The sequence below is a fragment of the Pieris rapae genome, chromosome 2 (genome assembly GCF_905147795.1).
Source record: "Pieris rapae chromosome 2, ilPieRapa1.1, whole genome shotgun sequence".
Taxonomy (NCBI): domain Eukaryota; kingdom Metazoa; phylum Arthropoda; class Insecta; order Lepidoptera; family Pieridae; genus Pieris; species Pieris rapae.
This window is the reverse complement of record NC_059510.1, coordinates 9,675,967-9,697,689: the sequence shown is the minus strand read 5'-3', so window position 1 is coordinate 9,697,689 and position 21,723 is coordinate 9,675,967. Positions and strand designations below refer to the sequence as shown.

The 21,723-nt window shown below is 33.5% G+C and overlaps 3 protein-coding genes across 7 annotated transcripts in view; 1 reads left to right on the top strand and 2 right to left on the bottom strand.

The window, feature by feature from the left end:
• LOC110991867 (spectrin alpha chain) overlaps positions 1 to 1,533 on the top strand; it is a 33,331-nt gene extending 31,798 nt beyond the window's left edge. For all 4 annotated transcript variants that reach the window (XM_045632884.1, XM_022257412.2, XM_022257411.2 and 1 more), the window contains 2 exons: positions 496 to 665; positions 1,149 to 1,533. In XM_045632884.1, the coding sequence (XP_045488840.1) occupies positions 496 to 665; positions 1,149 to 1,277 (299 nt within the window). In that variant the 3' untranslated portion in view covers positions 1,278 to 1,533. The remainder of the gene's footprint in view (positions 1 to 495; positions 666 to 1,148) is intronic.
• A 3,091-nt stretch (positions 1,534 to 4,624) lies between these two features.
• LOC110991875 (dual specificity protein kinase Ttk) lies at positions 4,625 to 8,847 on the bottom strand. Its single transcript, XM_022257427.2, has 6 exons — positions 7,763 to 8,847; positions 7,438 to 7,583; positions 6,906 to 7,066; positions 6,468 to 6,670; positions 6,203 to 6,350; positions 4,625 to 5,648 (listed from the first exon to the last, which is right to left on the bottom strand). The coding sequence occupies exons 1-6, from the start codon at positions 8,657 to 8,659 to the stop codon at positions 5,452 to 5,454; spliced, it is 1,752 nt and encodes a 583-aa protein (XP_022113119.2). The 5' UTR covers positions 8,660 to 8,847; the 3' UTR covers positions 4,625 to 5,451.
• A 647-nt stretch (positions 8,848 to 9,494) lies between these two features.
• On the bottom strand, positions 9,495 to 21,649 carry LOC110991822 (histone-lysine N-methyltransferase EHMT1). Of its 2 annotated transcripts, XM_022257344.2 has the most exons (19): positions 20,612 to 21,649; positions 20,111 to 20,335; positions 19,724 to 19,783; positions 19,309 to 19,380; positions 18,785 to 18,909; positions 18,149 to 18,351; positions 17,226 to 17,428; positions 16,627 to 16,832; positions 16,175 to 16,342; positions 14,999 to 15,201; positions 14,430 to 14,590; positions 13,789 to 13,950; positions 13,569 to 13,632; positions 12,503 to 12,636; positions 12,089 to 12,233; positions 11,664 to 11,819; positions 10,493 to 10,726; positions 10,112 to 10,296; positions 9,495 to 9,714 (listed from the first exon to the last, which is right to left on the bottom strand). In XM_022257344.2, exons 1-19 carry the CDS (start codon positions 21,337 to 21,339, stop codon positions 9,600 to 9,602), a joined length of 3,549 nt encoding a protein of 1,182 aa, XP_022113036.2. In that variant the 5' UTR covers positions 21,340 to 21,649; the 3' UTR covers positions 9,495 to 9,599. The 2 variants fall into 2 exon arrangements, with proteins under 2 accessions (XP_022113036.2, XP_022113037.2); XM_022257345.2 differs by lacking the exon at positions 20,111 to 20,335.
• Between the last annotated feature and the right edge of the window lie 74 nt (positions 21,650 to 21,723).

The following is a 21,723-nucleotide window of genomic DNA, read 5'->3' as shown; positions in this document are numbered from 1 at the left end:
ATTTGTCATTTTTGACAACACTCTAGACGACTTTGTAATTTGAGATATGAATAATAGAGTCAATTTCAAAGATTCTTTATTATGTTCAAAAACAATTAAAAGTGATACTTGTCCAGAGCATATTAATTTCCTGGAATGTAAAAAACTCATAATTAATTATACACGTTTTTTTAAGCTATATTGCTTTTTTAAAAACTTATAAAAACAGAGAATTATGGAGTATATGACTTAAAGATCTACACAAGTGCACAATGTGCCATCTCATATAATTTTTCTCATTATTTAAAACTGTTTGAAAAGTATTATAGAACCAGCGCTATTTTAATAACCACATACACAACCATATTTGAGTAGGTATCAGAAGAAAACATGATAATATATAAGTTTTTATCACATTTGGTTTCGATTTTTATAGAAATAAAATTGGTTTTTTAAATAATCTAAATGAAATGGATGCTTTTTTAGCAATTTTTTAAATTATTTTTTCTCGCATAGACATCGTAGACCCGAACCGCGACGGCCAAGTGTCTCTCCAAGAGTACATGGCGTTTATGATCAGCAAGGAAACGGAGAACGTGCAATCCTCGGAGGAGATCGAGAACGCCTTCAGAGCTATCGCTGCTCATCACGACCGTGCCTATGTCACCAAGGAGGAGCTCTATGCGGTTAGTAAAATATTATTTTTTCAATTAGAACTTTGGTCGTAAAGTACTTTTTAGAGTTACTTCCTTTACGAGTGACTTAAGAAAAAAGGGAGCAATTATTTAATTTATATGAATAAGAGGTTTGTCCATAAAATGTATTATTTTAATATGGTATGTTATTTGTTATCAGAAAATATACGATTTTTATCTTGTAAATTTTTCTGGTGTATTATTATTTCATTGTTACGAATGTGGGATTGAATTATGCGTTATTGTTAATGTTATTTTCGACTTTCCGATACTTTACACCACATAAATGGCAACTTTTAGGTTAAATGAGTCACTGGGTGGTAATAAAACGTTTTACTATTAGATTCGACGCGTTACATGGGGTGGGGGGTCAGGAATATCCAATTGCGTGTCGTAATACTTGAACGATGATAAGATAAGAGAGCTTATCCAATAAAAAAAAACATTGTTTTTAATATTCTTGTTTATCCACAGAACCTTACAAAGGAGATGGCGGACTACTGTGTGGCGCGCATGAAGCCGTACACGGAGCCCAAATCGGAGCGAGCCATTCCCAACGCCCTCGACTACATTGACTTCACTCGCACGCTTTTCCAAAACTAAATATATTATTGAGAATAATATCTCATTAAAAATGTCTTTTATTATCACCTGAGCTTGCATTCCAATTGTCATTGATCACGTGTGAACTTAGTGGTGTGTATTCCTTCCCTCTGAATAAGCAGAGGGATCAGAAGCTACCCTTATCAGCGTTTATTGCATTTTGCGAGCTTTATTCGTAATTTATATTCTTATATCGCCTTGCTTTAAGATTTATTTATTTTTTGTATCCAATTATTCAATAAATTCGTTGAACTTCTTTTGTGTTTTATTTGTAAAGTAGAAAGTGTCATCTACGTATAATCGTCAATTGCATGCTCTAATTCAAGAATCTTTTTAAAAATAATATTAAATAAAGTCAATTAGATATGTTGACTGGAAAACGTTAATTTATTGCGTTACTAGCTGTCCCGTGGTATTTTTTTGGGGTGCACACGCATTATCGCTTAGGGGTTCGACAGATTGATAGTAGCCGATTCTCAGATCTACTGAAAATGCACAGCTAGTCCAGTCAGTCTAGACAATTAATTCATCATAATTCCTAAAATTTTCAAATTTCGATGTAAGTTCGGGAATGGTATTAAAACAAACTATAAAATTTTGCAACCTTGTCCGCATCCGGAACATTGTTAAAATTGCAATTAAATTAATTTTTGCTGTACGGTCGTGAAAAAAACTTGATTGGAACTTGGAAATTTTCTTGAAGGTGAAAAAATAAAAAAATTGCATAAAGTTCCGGATCGCGTATGAGGTTGCAAATTTGTAAATGCATCAGAATAGATGTTTTCGAAGTTTGCAACCAAGTTTCAAAACTTTTGTAATTATTCCTAGACCACCTTACTCGAAAATATGACCATGAATTAAAATGTAAATAAATAAACATGTTCCGGTCAACGTAAAAGGTTGCAAATTTATACAATCGTTCGGTATATTTTTCCGATATATGTGTCAAATTTGCAGAACTTTTGGAACGTTTTCATTCAGTTTAATAAAAAAAAACATTAATTTTCAATAATAAAAAATGTTCCGTACACTTAGATTGGTTGCAAATTATATACGTGATATGAAATATTATATCGAAAACTTCCCCAAGTTTGCAGAACTTTTGGAATTTTTTTTTACGACCGTACAGCAAAAATTAATTTAATTGCAACTTTAACAATGTTCCGGACTTCGGACAAGGTTGCAAAATGAGATTTATTGTCGTCCCAATGTACCATTCACTTTACCGAACTTTGAAACTTTTGGAATTATTATTAAATTTTTGATTTCGAATGTCTATAAGGACTGGTCTAAGCCGTTGCGCAGGAGTATGGGAACGATCATTGTGGCGCGAAAATGTTATATTTATATACATATTCGTGAAATAGTGTATCGGCTACATCGGAATATTACCGATGTAGCCGGGGCGTATTTCCTCGCGAGACCCGATCTTTCGATCTTGTTTACCACCTTTATATATTAATTTTTTCGCAGAACCGTTCCAGGCACGGTTTATACTTTACTAACATGTCCTGTAGGCCGTTACGTCTACAGTCATCTGCATTTGTTGCTCCAAGTCGTGCATGAACTTACGCCATCTGAGATGTGAAACGCTTTTTACTTATACGCAGTTCTAACATTGCCGATAAATAATTTTGTAGTTCCAGCTGTTTCACACCCCAGGTAGCGCTCATTCCATACTTCTAGAGGCCTTTGCCTTATCTGATGTTTTATATATGAATGGGGGTATGCGGCGTATTCAGGTTTTGACCTTAGTTTTTCCGCCACTTCTTCTGCTAATGTCGGACATATTACCTTCTTGACCCTCTCGTTCCCTGGCGTACCAACGTGCGCCTTTACCCTGAATAGGCTTACTTCCTCTTTTCCAGCTAGCTATTGACCACATGTCATTTTTAGTTATTATATAAGGTTTATGATTACTTATAAACGAATGGTAGAAAAAGAAACGTCTGTTTGATTATTCAATACAAATTTGTTTATTTACAAAACATATTAAAGAAACATCCAATTGAAATAAATACAAATCTATACAATTTGGTATTATTAAATGTTATACAAATAAATTATGAAATATTGCTTCTAATATAAATTCTTATAATACATATAGTAAAAACCGTTTATGACGTCATCGTTTAGAACAAAATACCGTTTATATTGACCAAAATCAAAGGTCACGGCAGAATTCTATTGTATTAGGTTCTTAATAACAACGTCATCGGCTGTCGACTATCGGTTTTTACGACCAAATATAACGAGTCCATTCGAAGTCGGATAATATTTTACTGTATTATGATTTTAAAATTTAAATACAAACTAGCACACTGTTCACAAACAAGCTGTTTTAATATTTTATGCAATTTCAATATTGATGATATTTTCCTTAAGATTCAAAGATTTCCATGCGACTATTATAGATTCTCAATCATACCCTTATACTCGTCCATTGAATTATTTCTGATGGTATATTAATAATTACATATTTCAAGAGCGGTATCTACCGGATCTAGTAGAGTAAATAAAATGTTAGACTAAAAAAACACACTAAAACATTTATATATTTTAGTGTGTTTATTATCTATACTACAAAATACCTAATTTTGACTTACTATATTATATATTGTATGTTAATTATAATTGTATGTAAAAATTATATTAAAATTACATTACGCGGATCATTTAAACGTTACGTGTATATGTCTAATTTTGTCACCCGTGTGTCAAAAACGTTTTTGATTTTGGGACAAGACGTTAAGAATACCTATATTTTAAATGTTTTCCGAGGCTCAAATTTATAAGCCACCTTCTAATTCACTAAATTCATCAAACTTAGAGCCTGTTTCACAATGTCCGGATAAGTTCCAAATCAGCTTTTTATTACTTATTGGTAGGATAAACAGTATTTTTGCCTTTCACGACTGTCAGATAGCGCTATATTTCATGAGAAATGCAAAGTATCTTATTCGGAACTTTTATCTTTCGAATAATTTCGTGTTGCATAGCTATTTGGCACTTTATCGACACATTGTGAAACAGGCCCTTAGAATTAGGTATTATTACTGTCAGATGTTAAAAGCATTTGACAGTCGTCATTCCTTTTCTTTATGAAGGCCATGAAATTTCCTGTAATTGTGTTTTGGTTATCTAATGACTTAAATGTGACAGACTACACACTAATCTCTGTCATAAGGAAGATATGATGTCAATAAGAAAAAATTGCTACTTGACTAACACAATTTTTAATACTATAATAGTGCAGCGTTAAAATGTTCCTTAAAATCACCAAGCCATAAGATATGCCTTGATGGCTAAAGCTGGGTCCATACTATGCCGGGGTAGGCCGGGCGGGCTGACCCGGGCGGCCTAAGCCGCGTTGATGTAGACACCCCGGGCGGCTTTGTCGGGTTAGAAAATGCCGGCCCGTGCCGTGCCGATCCCAACCCGCATAAAGTAGGTACAGATCATAGCCGAGCCGGCAAAAATATAGAGTGGGGACGTGCCGAGCGGCCCCGACTTCAGTTATAATTAAACCTCCGACCGAACTAGACGAATAATTTTATTGGGTAGCATTTGAAAGTCCGACCGCTGCATTCGAAAAAAGTTGCTGAAACCAACGTCATTTCGGTATTCTAAATTCAACGGGTCTTCTTCCAAAATTAAATCTTTCAATTCGCTAACCCTGTACAGCTGCCGTCCTCTCATAAGGCTCGGGCTAATCCAAAATCTTCTTTGACGTCTTTTTGGGGGCTGATTTAAAGCGAGTATCACCACAGCCATGGCTAACATAGCGACGTCATAGTCGGTAAACACTTTAAGGACACTTTAAAAAAACTTCTAAAAAGCACTCTTCAACTAAGTCACCAGTATTCGTGTTGAAACAAAATAACGTAGGTAGAAATAACCCGGTCGGCTTCGTTTTCGGTGTGGACGTCGTGCCGACCCGAACGTACCCTGCCCGGCTTAGCCCGCCAGGCCTACCGCGGCATAGTGTGGACACTGCTTAATACATTTTAACCCCACCGAAGATTAGCTCTTCGTATATACAAAATAATTTCATTGTGGTTGATCGAGACGTCATACATAGTTCTCTTCATATCCCTATTCAATATACATATATTTTGTTTGGAAATTTGTCTTTAATATCGACACAACGTCTAATACAAGTGACTTAGAATATTTACAATCTAGCTTGCTGGAGAAGTCGCAGTTCTTCGGGGCTGACATGAGCTTTGACCTTTTCTATTAAACAGTCCGGCAAATGCCTTCCATGGGGCTGCAAATGTCGAATTGCCAATAATTCTCGCACGGAAGGCCGGGCCCGGGAGTTGTATGTGAGGCACCATTTTAGCGCTGATATAAGTGATGAAGGCAGATCTATTAAAGAAAACAATTATTTAATATTCTTGATGAAACAGTGTGTATGATATTGTCATAGCATATCAAACCAAATCTTAATATTTGGCCTAACAAATCTTTTCGAAAATATTCTACGTTTGTAGATAAAACAACACAAACAAAACAAAAAAAAAGGTATATAATTCATTGAGTTTTATATCATGTTTTATAACAACGCATTTCTAGTTAAATAAAAAATATTTATCACAAAAAATCTAAAATGTTGACTATAGCTAACTTTAGGGTGCCAGTTTGTTGTGACAGAGTGCGCGCTTATTATTATTGTGCGCGAAGATTTACTCTCATCATTTTTCCTTAAAACGCCAAAAGTATAACTTCAAAATTTAACATTTTCAAATCAAGAACAACTGGTGAAAATAATTACTATGAGGCGCAATAAACTCTTTTTAATAACCAAGTATAACTTTTGAACTATTTAACTATTAAAAGGTCACGGGTTAAAGCCCCGGGTTGGCTGAATTTCAAAATAAATATTGTTATTATCTTGACTTATAATAAGTAATTATACGAACGTTCAGCTGGCAAATATTCAATGCGATGATTAGGGTCAAGTATAGCTGCTAACTTGGCCAAGTTAGGTATATGACCAAATGGCGTCCGACCATACACCATACTGTACAGTATACAGCCCAGTGACCACACATCTGACTTGAATGAGATCTGCAAAGAAATGTAATACGTAAGACACAATTAAATACATATAAGCAGTACACATTTGTAAGCAATATCACTCACTCTCACAATATTATTCTTTGGTAATCATAAATTAAAATTTACCTTAATATTAGCACTATTATTATAACCCCCTGCACCGCCCATGAGTGCTTCGGGACTGATATAGGAATAGGTCCCGGCCGCTTGTGCTCGTACAACACTTGTCGCGTCACCACTTATAGCGGATGCAATACCAAAATCAATTAATTTCAGCTGTCCACATACTAATAGAAAATTTGCTGGCTTTAAATCGGCATGGATAACACCTGAAAGACATATTCAATTATTAAAATACTGCATAATTCTATCAATGGGAAAAAGATGCAACGGCAAGTGATGTTACCAGTTTATAATTGATAATTTTTTTTTAAATTACATTAAATAAAATATAATGTTAATAATAGATGATAATTTCTATGTTTACATGTGCAGTTACAATTTTGTCAGAAAAAAGGCATGATGCTTTTATACATATAATATAAATTATTAAGTTCAACTAACCATTTTCATGTATATAATGTACAGCATGTAACATTTCCTCCCAATAGTGCAGGACTAGAGCTGGGGGCAGGCCTGCACCCCGAGCTCGGAGAAATGATGATAGATCTGTCTCACCTGCTTCGAGTACCATACGGAGGAATTGGTTCTGTCTATCATACTCACTGTAAATAAATTGTGTAGTTACGAATCAAAATATATTTAATGATACAATTATTGAAATTAATTTAAGAAACTAAAACAGTTTCAATAAAATGATTATGTAGGGAATTTTGTATTTTTTTAAGTGATAAGTATAGAATATTTCTATATTGTGTCTTGATCATTGCAATAGTTCAAAACTTAATAACAAAACAAACAAACAAACAAAAATATCATTATTACTAAATTATTCATCTAGGTAAACAAGTACACTTATGAACGTCAAAAAAATTAATTGTTAATTTACATTTACTACCAGTTCACAAGTCAATGTTATGTAATCAAAAATCTTTTACAATTAATTTACTTGTTTTTAAAACATAAGTATACTCACTAGTCATATAATTTTATAACTCTATCTGAGTTTTGAAGCTCTCGGAGCAATCTCACTTCATTGATGTAGCCTTGAGCCAGATCATGGTCCATTGCAAGATTTACACACTTAACAGCATATTCACATGAAGTGCCTACCTCTAAAACCTTGAATATTTGAAGAAAATTCAATTAATACTTATATAAAACATTACAAACAAAAGATCAATTAGAATGTATGAAAAATATTGTCATTCTTATATTTTACACGAGCAAGATACAAATCTCTTGCAACTAATAACTGTATGCATTTATAGTATAAATCATTATTTGAAAGTAATATTAACCTTGTAAACTTCACTGGATCCACCAGTTCCCAACTTTTTTATAAACATGTATTTCTTGTCTTTGATACTTGTTGTTTTAAATAGTATTTTTGAATTATTAGCACTGTTGTTCCCAATCACACCTTGTGGATAGGATGGGGTTGCCACATAAGATGCAGACATTGGCTTTTTATTAATAGGTGTTTGAGGAACTGAAGTTGTAACAGGTGCTTGCATAGGTGCAGGTGGGTCAGGAGGTGGACCATCTACCTGCTTCTGCCTAAACAACTCACATTTTACTTTATCCCTGTTTTGTAAAACTTGTGGAAGTGTAGCCTTCTTTTGACTATGTTTAGCTGAACCTGGGGTAAATTTTCTTATACCAGACTTTATTACAGGAGTAGCAACTTTTGCTTTTCTCATACTATTTTGAGATTTAATCATTTCAGGAGTCCTTTTATGGGTAGAATTAGGCTTAATTTGCGGTATTTTACTATTGGTATTAAGAGGCAGCAAAACATCATTAGATTTTTTCTTCTCTGCACTAACATCATCGATAGGGCTTAGATAGCATTTGGGAGGTTTGCGAGCACTTTGTGATTCTTTAATTCTTCGGCCTTGTGAAACAATTAGATTTTCTTTATTAGCATTAGATAATTTTCTTTCCGATGAAAAGCTCTTAATACTTTTAGATATATTACACTGAGGAGTGAAATGATCGCCTATTTGAGTATGTAATGTTTCCTTTTTAGGTAAAGTTTCACAAATTAAAGAATCATCCTCATTCAAACTTTCATCCGTGGTAAAACTGGAGTCCAAATCATCAGTTTGGTGAGACATCAAATTGGCAAGGAGTGCAGACATTGGTACTGGCGCAAACTTTATGCTATTAGACGTAGATTCTCTGTTTCCATTCATGATGACGCAAAAATAAACGCAAGTACAGCAATTACATCAACAAGTTAATTCACGAAGTTTATATTTATGAAAACATACCGTTAAACATGTAACTTTTAAATCATGTCATAGACAATATGACTATGACTATGGACTCTGACACTACTCACTACAGACTATGGCAATTGAATAAATTTATCAGATTTTGACAATACGATAGAATGACATAACAATCGACGTTTATGTGGCTTTTACCCCTCCAAGTACCAAGGTAATCTGTGAGCATAAGAGTTTAGAGAGACAAAATCTCTTTACGAATTACGACAGATCCAGTTGTGATACCTACTATTTGTAACCAATTATCAAAACTATAATATAAGAATGTGGCCTGTATTAATAATCCCCATATTACTAACGCCATATGAATTATGAATTTGTATAAAAGTTACCACGTGAAAAAAGCGTGATTTAATGCTTGGGGGGTCAAATTTAGAAAACACAGAAGTTATGTATTTTATGCACTAAGTTAAGTTACTAAGTTGTGCCTATCGAAAAGTACATTTAAAAGTTTTATTATAAATAAAAAAAGTACATCACACCACCATATATCATACCTCACTATTAAAACTGACTTAAATAATGTCTGTTTGAACAAGATCTAGTACACATTTATAACAGCTTCCATAATGGAAATAAGTGTGCACTTTTTACATTACTGCAGATTCAAGTTTGCAATTTCAAATGTAGCTGGACTTGGAAATATTGATGATTGACTAGAAAACCTTTGTCACTGCAACATGTCTCGGAAACTTAAGTAAAACAAACATTAAGTTTATTAAAAGCATTTTATTATAATCCAAAAAAACGTTTGTGTTTATAATTGTATATTTCCTCATTATTATTCAATTCATCATGACTAATATTTACAATTAAATCTTCTCAAAAATTATTTAATAGATAACTATGCATCTAAGTCTTCAGGAGTAGATATTGTAGGATATCTGCATTCTAGTGTGCCACATTCACACTTCATCCACTTTGATTTTACAGACCAAAACTTGTCACCATAATCAAATCTGAAAAATATAGTTTATATATTAATATTCAGTTCTTATACATTGCATTAATTTGTTAGTTTGGTAATATCTAAATCATCATTTACTATAAAAAAATAACTTTAAAAAACTTTGAACAGCATTTGTATAGTAGTAGTATCATACTAAAACTATTTTGCAATTAAATTTTATCAAATAAATTAAACCAATCAAAACAGTATACTTCTTACTGTTCATAGTATTTATTAAATCAATAAATTTAATACTAAATTTAGTGTAAAAAAAAATATTTTAAGTTTTTAAAGAATAACAATTAGATTCTAAACAAAAACTCATGACAGATTGCATTGAAAATAATGGGCGAATTTTTTGAAATCACTGGTCCAAAAGCCTTCCTGCCGTATTAAAAATTACTAACGTGAGTTCCTCCATTGCGGCTATATCAGTCAAAGCAAACAGAGCTACAGTTGGCAAGCGTAGATCTCTACACTCTGTGAACACTCGTACGGGAGCGAGATTCGGGCGACAGCTGTGGTTTATGAAGCGCGCCGCACTGCCATATTTTGCCGCGTCAACGCATAGCTGAGTCTGGTCGTTACATTGCTGAGACAAAAATATAAATAAAAAAACATTATATTTAAACAAAAACATGCTTTTTCCGGGAATAAAATTATGTTCTTAGTGAATATTTACTAAGCTCGGGGATCCAAGATTAATGGGTGCCTAATAAATTAAAAAAACTAACCATGGTCCATATTTGGGTTTTTTTCCATAATACAATTTAAAAAAAAACTCTTACTTCAATTAAATCCTGCTTAACATCCAAGGCAAACATATATTGATCCATTGCCCTGGCATCTGCCGTCGGGCAAGAGAGTAGTTCCCCACAATATAGCACTACCAGGGCCCCGCGTTTGACTCGATGTCGCGTGCGAAGGCCCCAACCACGATGGACAGTTCGGTACACTTGCACTGGACTGGCGATCGATCCACGCGTTTGTAGGCGACCTACAACGCGGTTGGTGCAACGATTCTGTCAAATTTAATAAGCAACAAAATAAAAAAGCCAACCCTTCCTGAGGCCTATCGATAACTTAGTAAAATAAGGTTTTTAATTTTTTCTTTTTCAATTTCTTACTTCAGACTTAATAATAATATATTGTTGTAAATTAAATATAAAAATACCATCTTTATAATAAATATTAGTTTCCATACTAAACAACGATACTAACTTCATCTCATATCCAAGTTCACTCATTCACAAGATTTAAAATAAAAATATTTTGTCGAATTTCACACTTACACCAATCTAACTAACTACAACAATTTCAATTTGATTCCACCTCCATTTGGTTAAATGACCAATTTCTTGATGACACTGGAAGAAACTAGCGTTTAAGGTACAGGCTACGCCTAGTTTAAACGCTAGAGCTCATAGATGCTCATAGAGCTATTATATATAAGGTTGACCACAATGAATGTTGTAATATATGTAATGTAGTATTTGTTTTTGGGTCAAATAAAGAAACTTTTTATTTATTTTCTTTTATTTAATACTCTGATTTTTTAATCCGTAGAATTCTGACATTTCATAAGTGCTGCTACAAAAAAAGTTCTCCACCGAAAAACGGACAAATTTGACCCATTTACCCGTCATATAGCTAGAAAAATAAAATGCTACGTATTTTTTACGTTTTACCTTTGCCTTTTTTTGCTATCTGTGATGTAAAGGGAGGTAATTATCACGCGCCGTTAAGCCACTTTTAACGAGGAGCTTATTAAAATGGATACATTTACTAACAAATAAAAATATTGAAACTGAAAAATATGCCCGGCCAAAAAGGTTTGCCATCTCTGACATGTCAAAAAATGATAGCTGTCAGAATTCTATGAAATAAAAAATTTGAGTAAGTTTTGTTCTCCACTTTTTATGCATTTTTAGGGTATAATTAAGTCATATTAATACTTACCACGTTGCATGTGCACGTATGATTGCACTCAAAGATCATAGGTGGGTCGTGGTGTGGGAATGACGGCGTCAGTCTGTCACCCACATACCAGCTACGAACGCTCAATAAACCACAGGCACATGTGCCCATGCATCGCCCATCTGTGCATTCACAGCTCTAATAGAAAAAAATATGTATTAGTAGACAATTTAATGAAAATAAATGTACTATTTTTAGCTCTGTCATTTTCATATACAGTATAATTATATTATATCGTAAGAAAGCCGAATGCCGATATGACAAGTATCATGACTTAATTTCTTTTTTATCAACATACAGTCTGTATTAGTTTGTCTATAGTCTATGTGACATTAAACTCTTTTCATAATTAAAAAAAATCGAAGATTTAATTTATTACAAATTAGAACTGAATATGTTTTAAATACCTGAGTCGCCTGCACCGTGTTGTCAATGTATATCTGTTCCGTGTGTATGTGCCGCGACACATAGGTGAAGTCGCTCGGCACCGGCTCATCATCCACTTCATTCACACATGGCACTGGATACGGTTCACGGCCGTTTGATATATCACTGTAAAAACCATATAGTATCTTTTTAATTCTAAATATTATTTTAATATACATAAAATTAAAGACATTCATAAGAATAATTTTAAAAAATCGTTATAAGATTTTCTAATTGAACAATGCAGTAAACTACTTTTATCAGTTATTTAAAACTGAAATGGACTAAAATTCATTTATTATGAATTTTAAAGATTTGACACACAGGACAAAAATTATTCAGAAGATTCCAACTGTATAAAGTTCTCTCACGTATATATGTGGTCGAATTTTTACCTTGTAAGCAATCGGTATTTGGTGAACGGTCCCCCCGTAGCCAAAGCCACCTTCATATTAACAACGATGGAGCTGCGACAAGTGCCGGAACTCACGTGGATTGGCAGTTCAGCGCTTGAATTCTCAATATCTGTCTGTAACGTTTTTTTTTAATTAACATAAAATAAATACTTCAAAAATAAACAAAAAATTAAACATATACCTTCTGAATGAAAATAAACTCAAACTCAAAATAAGAACACTTAACTGAATGTGAACAGAAAAGATGTTAAATTTACATTTAGTACCAGTTCGCAAGTCAAGGGCGGCGAGCGGACAAGAAACTCCGCCGCACTTATGAAGCTTGATTAAGTAATCATAGTTTATGGTTGCAACTTATGAAATCAAGAAAAGTGAACTTATCTACACGACACTATCTTTGAAGAGCAACTAGAATGATCTTTATATTTTATTTAACGTTCAAAAGTGCCTTTTTAGGTGGTCCAATAGAAATGAATAATTTGATTTGATATGTAGTTAAAAATTCTATCAAAATAATCCGTTTAGACAATTCATCTTGAGAACTAACTCTTTGATAAAAAACGTATTATGTAGATTGTACGGGTTGCATAGTATCCATTTATAAAAAAATTGCTGGTTGTAAGACTCGCTAAAACTCGAATTTCTCTGAAGCGATTCGGCTAATGGTCTCAAAATACTTGGGGCAGTTCAGGAAATGTTTAGATGATGGTAAAAAAATACTATAAATGACACATGAATTTTCTGATATATCTGATTACTTTAAGGTTTTTAGAAAGATATATTTATGTATAGATGTATTCAGAAATTTCTGTATCATAGTAATGTTGTATGAAGTCTAATCTCTTTGGTCTGTTCTAATATTTTATAAAGTGTGACACAAATATATGTAGGTGACATAAAAGTCATTCGTTTTATAATAAAAAAAATACTTTAAAATATTATTAACGAATTAATAATGTAGAACATCACTGACATTTAACACAATCTGCTAATGTCATTATGACATTGACACATGACAATGACGTTCGTTTTCAAGTGTACATACCCTTGCGCCTCTCGCCAGAAGAATAACCACACACGGGTAATGGCCCTCTCTCGCTGCGATATGGCTGTTCACAAAAAATACTATATATAAACTAAAAATACTATATATACTAACTAAAATATGCGTGTACGTAAAACGGAAAAAAATTACTGGATATATAATAAGTAAGATTCTTGTTTTTTTAGTATTAAAAAAAATAATGTGTGTGTGTTATACATACAGTGGTGTGTCAGCGTGTGCATTAGCCGTATTGACGACGTGCGGTGCAGCATCGAGTAATAATTGCAGTGAGGCTCCATCTCCCGACAGCGCACACCAATGTATTACACCGTTTCCTTCGCAGTCTGTTGAAGAGGCGTCGGCGCCGCGTTTGAGCAATAACCTACGAAATAAACCCTTATCTTTAACAGGCTTTAAAAAAAATTAACGTTTCAGTTTGATCTGCATGTATAAATGTAAAATCATATATAGTTCCAACTTTGGGAACAATTCAAGTTTCATTCAAATCATTTCAATCTTTTTTGACATTGACACATTTCTAGATGGGACAATGTGAGGTCGTTTTAAATTTACACATATAGAAATCCTTAGATAAGGCCTCCTTATTGAGATATGTCACAAAAACTACTTAGCCAATTTTGATGGAACTTCTTGAACCTTATGTTGGAATATAAAATTTATAATAACTTAGAGACAAACATTGACGAAATTCTTCAAAATTTATTTTACAATAATACCACATATATACAAGTCTTATTGATATCCTAACTAGTGACCCGTCCCAGCGGGTTTTATTATGTATTGTTATTTCCGTCGCTGGAAAGCTCCGTTCAGTTCAGTTCAAGTCGGTCAATACAATACCTGACAACTTGCGGGTGACAGTTCTCAGCGGCTCTAACAAGTGGGGTCCAGCCCCCTTGCTCTTTTGCATCCACGTGACCACCCCCATCTATCAGCAATGTGCAGACATCTACTCCGCCATGTTGTGCTGCCATATGCAGAGCTGTCATGCCTTCCGGTCCCTGATTTGAATAAAAAGAAATTAAACCATAGACAACAATCTTAAATCAAAGGAAATATATTGAAATTTTATGAAATCTTAATTAACTGTCTAACAAAATATATTTTTACTCTGAGTAATATAATGTTTCGAGTGGTGGTAATGCCATTTAAAGATTAATATCAAAATTTAGGAACTTCTATATTGAATACATAAATTTGGTATATTAATTTTAAAATCGTCATTTGCTATATAGCTTGGTCAAGCAGAGAATATTCAAAGAATACACTTGAATACCTATATAATATACAGTACTATACAACATATAAAGTACATGTACGATAATTAGTTACATCTTTAAGCCTATCCCCAATGCCCACGCCTTACAGAATAATTTAAAAGTTTTGGTAAATGTACACATTCAATATACCTGTAAATTAGGATCACAACCCGCAGCCAGCAGGAACCTGATAACCCTCAATACATCATCTTTATTGACTTTCTTTTCATCTTCCTTGACCACATCATCAACAGCCATAGCCTCTTCAGTCTTATCTTCATCACCTTCTTTTTTTACCTCAACATGTTCTTTGATTGATGTATCAACTTCTTCGGGTTCCTTTTCTAATAAAGCTGTAAATTTTCAAATTGTTGTACACAAATACTCAAATGTGTTATTTAAAATATGGTTTGACACAAATTAAGTGAATACCAAAAACAACAGAATTTTAATTACTTTAATAAAATTATTGAACTTAATTAAATATGACAATTTAATCGGCCCAATATAATGCGCACAATCAGTACTCAATATTTTAGAATTATTAGTATTTCGAGGATTTTACAGGTAGCTCTTCACGTCTGTTGTCCGCCTGCTTTTTATGATGGCGTCAGAGGGGTGCAGGTAATGCTTATGCGAGGCAAAGGGAGTGCAAACTAATTGTAACACAGATTAAGAGCAAAAAATAAAATACAAAGAAGCAAGTGCACACAACACAAGTAAATCCCATACTATATCTAATTGCTCAAAAATTTCAATGACGGCCGTTTTCTTCAAAACAGGAGACAGTTTTAAAATCATTAGAATACTTTTTACTTGAGAGTAATTTTTTGTAGATCAAAAGATTATTGATTTTTTTTTTAAATATAGAAAATATTTGAAACGCTAAAGGCCCCAAGTTACTATCAATATCGATTTTTTAACACTTTTGAAGCTATTTATTAAAGAAACTAATGCCTTAGGAAATCCCAACTACGTATCAAATCAAATCAAATCGTTTATTTGCTAGAATAGTCTTACAATTAGTTACATAAATTACAAAAATCCACCACATATAAATAGGCATGCAAATGTCATCTTATATTTTATTTATTTATTTACATAAATACATTTATTATCCTCTCAGACATGAATGTACTTCTGTTCATGTTCTTATTTTCTACCTTTGTTTATTCATTGGTTTTATTCATTAAGACACACTTATAAATTATGTAAGGGATGCCGTAGACAAGTAATAATTATGAATAACAAGACTAGTATGAACTCGAAGTTACTTAATCACATAGATAACCTACGAAGTTGCAAATACAAATATTCAAGACATACCCAAAACAGCCCTCATAAGGGGCGTGCGTGATAAATTGTCTACTGCGTCCAAATCGGCCCCCGCGTACTGCAGAAGATATAACGCCCCCAGTTGTCCGCTAACCGCCGCCGCGTGCGTACACGTCCCGCCGTCTATGTCCGCTATTGGCGTATTCAGTTCGGTTTTCACTGATAAATGAATTGATTAAAAATATTTCTTAATAATACGTGATCTTCGTACATAAAAATGTTGATGTATTAGTACTCCTAAAGATAAACTCATTAATACATCTTTTTTTTTATTAAATCTTTATAAAATAAACTGAACTGCAATTTGATAAAAGCGCTTTAATCTCATTATATTTACACACATGCATATACATTTGGTATATAATTAAATAGTAATATTTTGCTATGTTCTGAATTTGGTGAAATAAAAATAACTCACAGGATATGTGATCTCTGTAACTCACCAATTTTCGGTATTAACGACTCCACGCTCTCTTCTGCAATAATTGCCTCATATAGCTTAAAAGCCATGCAGTCACCAGACTCGAAATCGACAGATTCACACATCTTTTCCAAATCTGGCAATAGAGGTAAAAGATCTTCAGGGAATATTGGTCCCCGATCCACTTTCGACTCTTCTATGGGTGTAAAACTTAAGTATGCTGGAGTGCTATAAGGTATTAAAAAAATAAATAGTATATCAATTTGTTTTCATGAATTATGCTTATAATATATCTGCATTGCTCTGTAAGTCTATAGAATTTCTGAATCTCGGCAGCTGTCTCATCTTCATGGTCAGCAAGGAAACATCTGGTTTCTGTCCAGAGCCTGTCTTATTAAGTTGTAAGTTTTGAGGCGGATGTGTCTTTCCATTAATCAGTACATCTGGTTAGTGAACATGATCTTTTGCTTTCTGTGTTACCAACCACGATCAGTTACTCCAACTTCTCATCGGCCCTGAGCATATGCTCAAATAAGATACAATTCGCTGTCGGCATTTGGTAAGAGTTCATAAGCGACAAAAAAATAGACAGAAAATGCGAATTAAATTAAATCATCTTACCAATGTTCCCTCTGATCCGGCAAATAAACACGTTTGTTCGAGCAATGCATTGTCAATTGAATTTTACGTGCGCTTGTATTAAATGCTCGCCAGGGGAAAGCAAGTACGCCGCAATGCGGACAACCAGGCGAGCGACTTTCCCCGTATGGAACACCACATTCCAGGTGGAATAAGTGATTTTCCGAACATTGGTAGAACGAACCCTGGAATAACGTTTCTCATAAATCAGTTCATTCTAACCAATTTATATATTGCACAACAAATAATATTAAAAAAAAGAGTGTAAAAAAATGATCACTTCTACGATGTTGTGACTTGTGATTTATCAACAAGTAAAATGAACTATTCATAATAACAAAACATAATTCTGGTGTAAAAAATTCAGTCTTATTTTAGTTAAACAGTATGGGAATGAACATAACACAGATACAAACTTCAAATAAATAATATGGAACAAAAACTTAGCCACCTAAAATTAGCTGAAAACATAATACATAAAGTTCTTAACAGAAATAAATAATACTCAATCATACTTATTTTATTTATTGTTTGCTTATGATGTTTCGCACTTTATACCTCCGACGACACCATGATAGGAAAATTAGCTATATATAATATATGTATATAAAAAACGTTTTCGTATTCGCTTGTGTGCGTTTATAATCCTTGAAGACCTAGAGCGGTTCAAACTAGGGCCCTACTCTCGCTCCATGGCTATTTGCTTTATGCTACGATCGCCCTTTCTCACTCTCTCTCTCAACCGTTCTCTCTCTTTTCTTCGACAAAAACGTTGCATGTTCGTGACGCCACCTATTATTATTACGGTTTATCCGTAAAAAATGTACCCAATAAAAACCTTTTCTGTTGGACAGTTTAGGACACGACCGTAAATATTAATATAATTGGAAAAGAAATGTATTTACCTGTGTACAGAAGAGCCCACAGGCGGGGCAGCACATATGTTTTGCCATTTGCGCCAAATGCAGTTTGCATAGTATTAGATATGGAGCTCTTACACCAGATCTACGCATTGGAAATAAGTTTCCTTCATCATCGCGAGGGGCTTTGTGAGAACATCCTACTCTTAGGCCGTCGACTATCTCGATCGCTTGACAGAATACCGGTTCTAAAGAGATAAAAGTTAAAGTTGTTTTTTTCATAAATTATTACTTTATGATTTACGATTATTTCACTATTTTGTATATACTTTGCTACACATAAATTAATAAGTCATGTAAAGGCTAAAAGCACACACTCCACATGGACTTTGTATCACCTCAACGTCCATTGGTCCAGAACTGAGCGATTTTTAAGGTAGTTTTAGCTGAGCACCATCACAACGTGGAACAGGTTTTTCCGAACTAAACCTGACATAGGGTCCTTCAAATTACCATACCAAATCCTTAAAGGCCGGCAACCCACTTGCGAGCCGTGTGGCAATGTAAGTGTCTATGGGCGGTGGTATCAATTAAACCAGGTGTTCCTCCTGACCGTTTGGCCTCTGTTACATAAAAAATAATAATTATCTTTTCTTTCTACACAATTACACTGAAACTTACCAATTAAATCAGAAGGTAAAGCATGAATATTGCTGGTGGTATCTTCACAGGTGCAAGTAGCGAACACAGTGCTGGATCCAGTAGGACTAGCTGCAGTTGGCCCTTCATCAGCGGGCGCCGAATTACTGGCAAAATACATAAAAATATCGATTTCTGTTTCATATTATATTTTGGTTGACACATTATTCAATATTGATAACATGTGTTAATTTTTAATTAAAGGACTTTCTAGTCTAGTGTGGAAATAAAAGTTTTACGTAAGAAGAATATGCGATAAAAATATTTAAGACTTTGTTTTCTAATTTTTATGTTATTTGTTTTTTCAAATGTAACAAAGTGTATTTTAAGATTAATTTTTTACTAAATATCATTGTGCAGTTTTAAAATATATATGTATATGTAGTATGTTTTTTAAAAACCTGATAATATGATTCAAATGAATGAATCTGAAAAAATAATTTAATTTTTAACAACACTGCCATTATAATTTATAAATACGATTCAATAAGCATAATATTGTTTACCTATTTTCCTCCTGATCCTCATCATCTTCAGCAGCAGAAGAATTCGTTCTTTGCTTTTTAGATGCAGGTGTTCTGGAATAAACAGTTTTTAAATTTTCTAACTGCTAGTATTTTAGGGGTCTCTTAAAGCGTGGAGTCAAGCAGATGTTTATTTACAATAATGTAACCAATGTAATTAAATTTTCGTCTAAACGAAAAACAAGTCCAAGAATTTTTTATGTGCAATAACGTCTTCTATACATTAAGAAGGCTTGCCAGTGCGCTGCCAGCCTTTGATCACTATTAATAACTCAAACTCAGAAATGTAGAGTTCTACTGGTGAACTTTCCAGAATCGGTAATATCAGTGTTAGGGTATAAACTAGAATGTAATTATAAAATTAAATTAAATTTAAAAAAAAAATTAAAAAATTAACCTTTCATGATCTTCATTAGGACGTGTATTAGCTCTTCTTGATTTTCGTCGTGTTGTAATCCTGCAAGGATAACTTACAATTAAACAAGACATCTACTTGTTTGGTGCACACTTGAGAAATAAGTCCAATATTAGGTCATGCAAAATTATGATAAATACACATATCTCTTGTAAACACAACATAAAGTTTGTAACTTAAATCAGTATATATCAATGTTTACCTTTCTACAAATATTTTTACCAATTTTACCATCATCAGCATCATGTTTTAGGCCTATACGAGGGTTGGAAAGTCCAATAAGTTAACACATTTTAATCCAATAACAACTTAATCAGTTGCAGCATTTTTTTTTCATAGTCTTTCTTAATTGATTCAGTAATTACTTACAATGGTTCGTCATCAATTAATATTGGAGAGGAACGATCACTATCATTTGTGCCATACATAGAGCAGAGCCTTCTTGAACGACGTGGTTTATCAACTTGTGATGCACTAGAACATAGGAAGTAATCTCCACTACTGACACTGCCACTGTCTTCATCTGCCTCAAGAAGCTTAACAATCACCTCAGTATCATCATCTTCCCCTTCTTCATTCTCTCTTTCAGATTCCCTGAAAGAAGATCTTCTTAGAGGATGATATTATACTTTCCTTTGAATTTGTATGCTATGACAACTACAGATCACAAAATTAAAGGGTCAGCTTATGTAATAGACTCCCTTACAAAATGTTCTATGTTAGCATATTGTCTTTGATATTGATTGAAAATAAAATGCACTTTTACTGGATTAAAATGTGTTTAAATATTTATTTTGTACATTTCTAACTTTCAACTGAATCTATGTAAAAATACCTTTATTAACCAATATAAATGAAATTGATTAATACCTGTTTTCTGCTTCACCTTCTGCAGATTCCTCATCTGTTTTCATTTCAACAGATTTTAAACCCAAGCCACAAAGATGTTTGAGTTTCATCTCTGAATTATCACTATCCTCTCCTGTACTATCTTCCATTTTCTTGCTGTGATCCACCTTTTGAGCTGACCTCCTAGTCTTGACTCCCTCTTCGGGGGATTTATCTGTAATGCCTAACCGGGAATTGTTTTGTAGCTCTACATACATACGTAACTCCTCATTAGCTAATGCTTTAGCTGTGGGTTTTATCCTACGGGATAGCCTAGTTGATGAAGTTGCAGATTCATTAAACTTCTCCTTCCTAGCAATAGCGTTGGCTAAGACATCTGAGCCTTCTTTACCACGTCTTCGAGCAGAATGTTTTGGCTTTGCACTGTCAGATGTTTCATCACTCTCAGAAGCTACTTGGCTTTTATCTTTCTTGGGGGAGTCCTCATCGTCGGATTCCCACTTGGCATTACGATTTCTATTCGATCGTCTCGGTGCTTCTTCGTGCTTTTCCTCTGTACATACAATCTTCATATTGCTTGTTTTAGCACCTGATTTATCAGAGCGAAACGTTAAAACAATACGAGGCTTGGGATCTTCTTTCGTATCTTTTTTGGTAGAGTCTGTGTTTACTTTTACTGCAGGATCGTCTGGCGACGTGTCGATTTTGTCTTTTTTCTTGTTTGTGGGGTCGTCGTCGTCCGTGTGCATGTTGCTCTCAAGGTTACGACAGCTCAGACGAGGTCAAGGCTTCACCCTCGCTTTACTAAGTTTATTTTTACTATTCTTAATTATTAATGTACCCTAATTACATAGTATTTACATAAAATAGATACTTTTATATTACGACCAAAAAATACACGAACTCTAGTTCGCAACACTTTAAATTACATTTTGTTAGCAAGAAATTGATATTTTTAACTATTTTAAATAGTTATTATGTGTCAAGATTTAATTATTTACTTATTATTTTTGTAATTACTCAACGCATAATGTATCGTTTCTTTTGTGTAAAATGTAAATACTAAATAAATCGATAAATAAAATTGTAGTTTATACAAAGTATGTTTCTTGCCACAGACAAAAAATACCAAT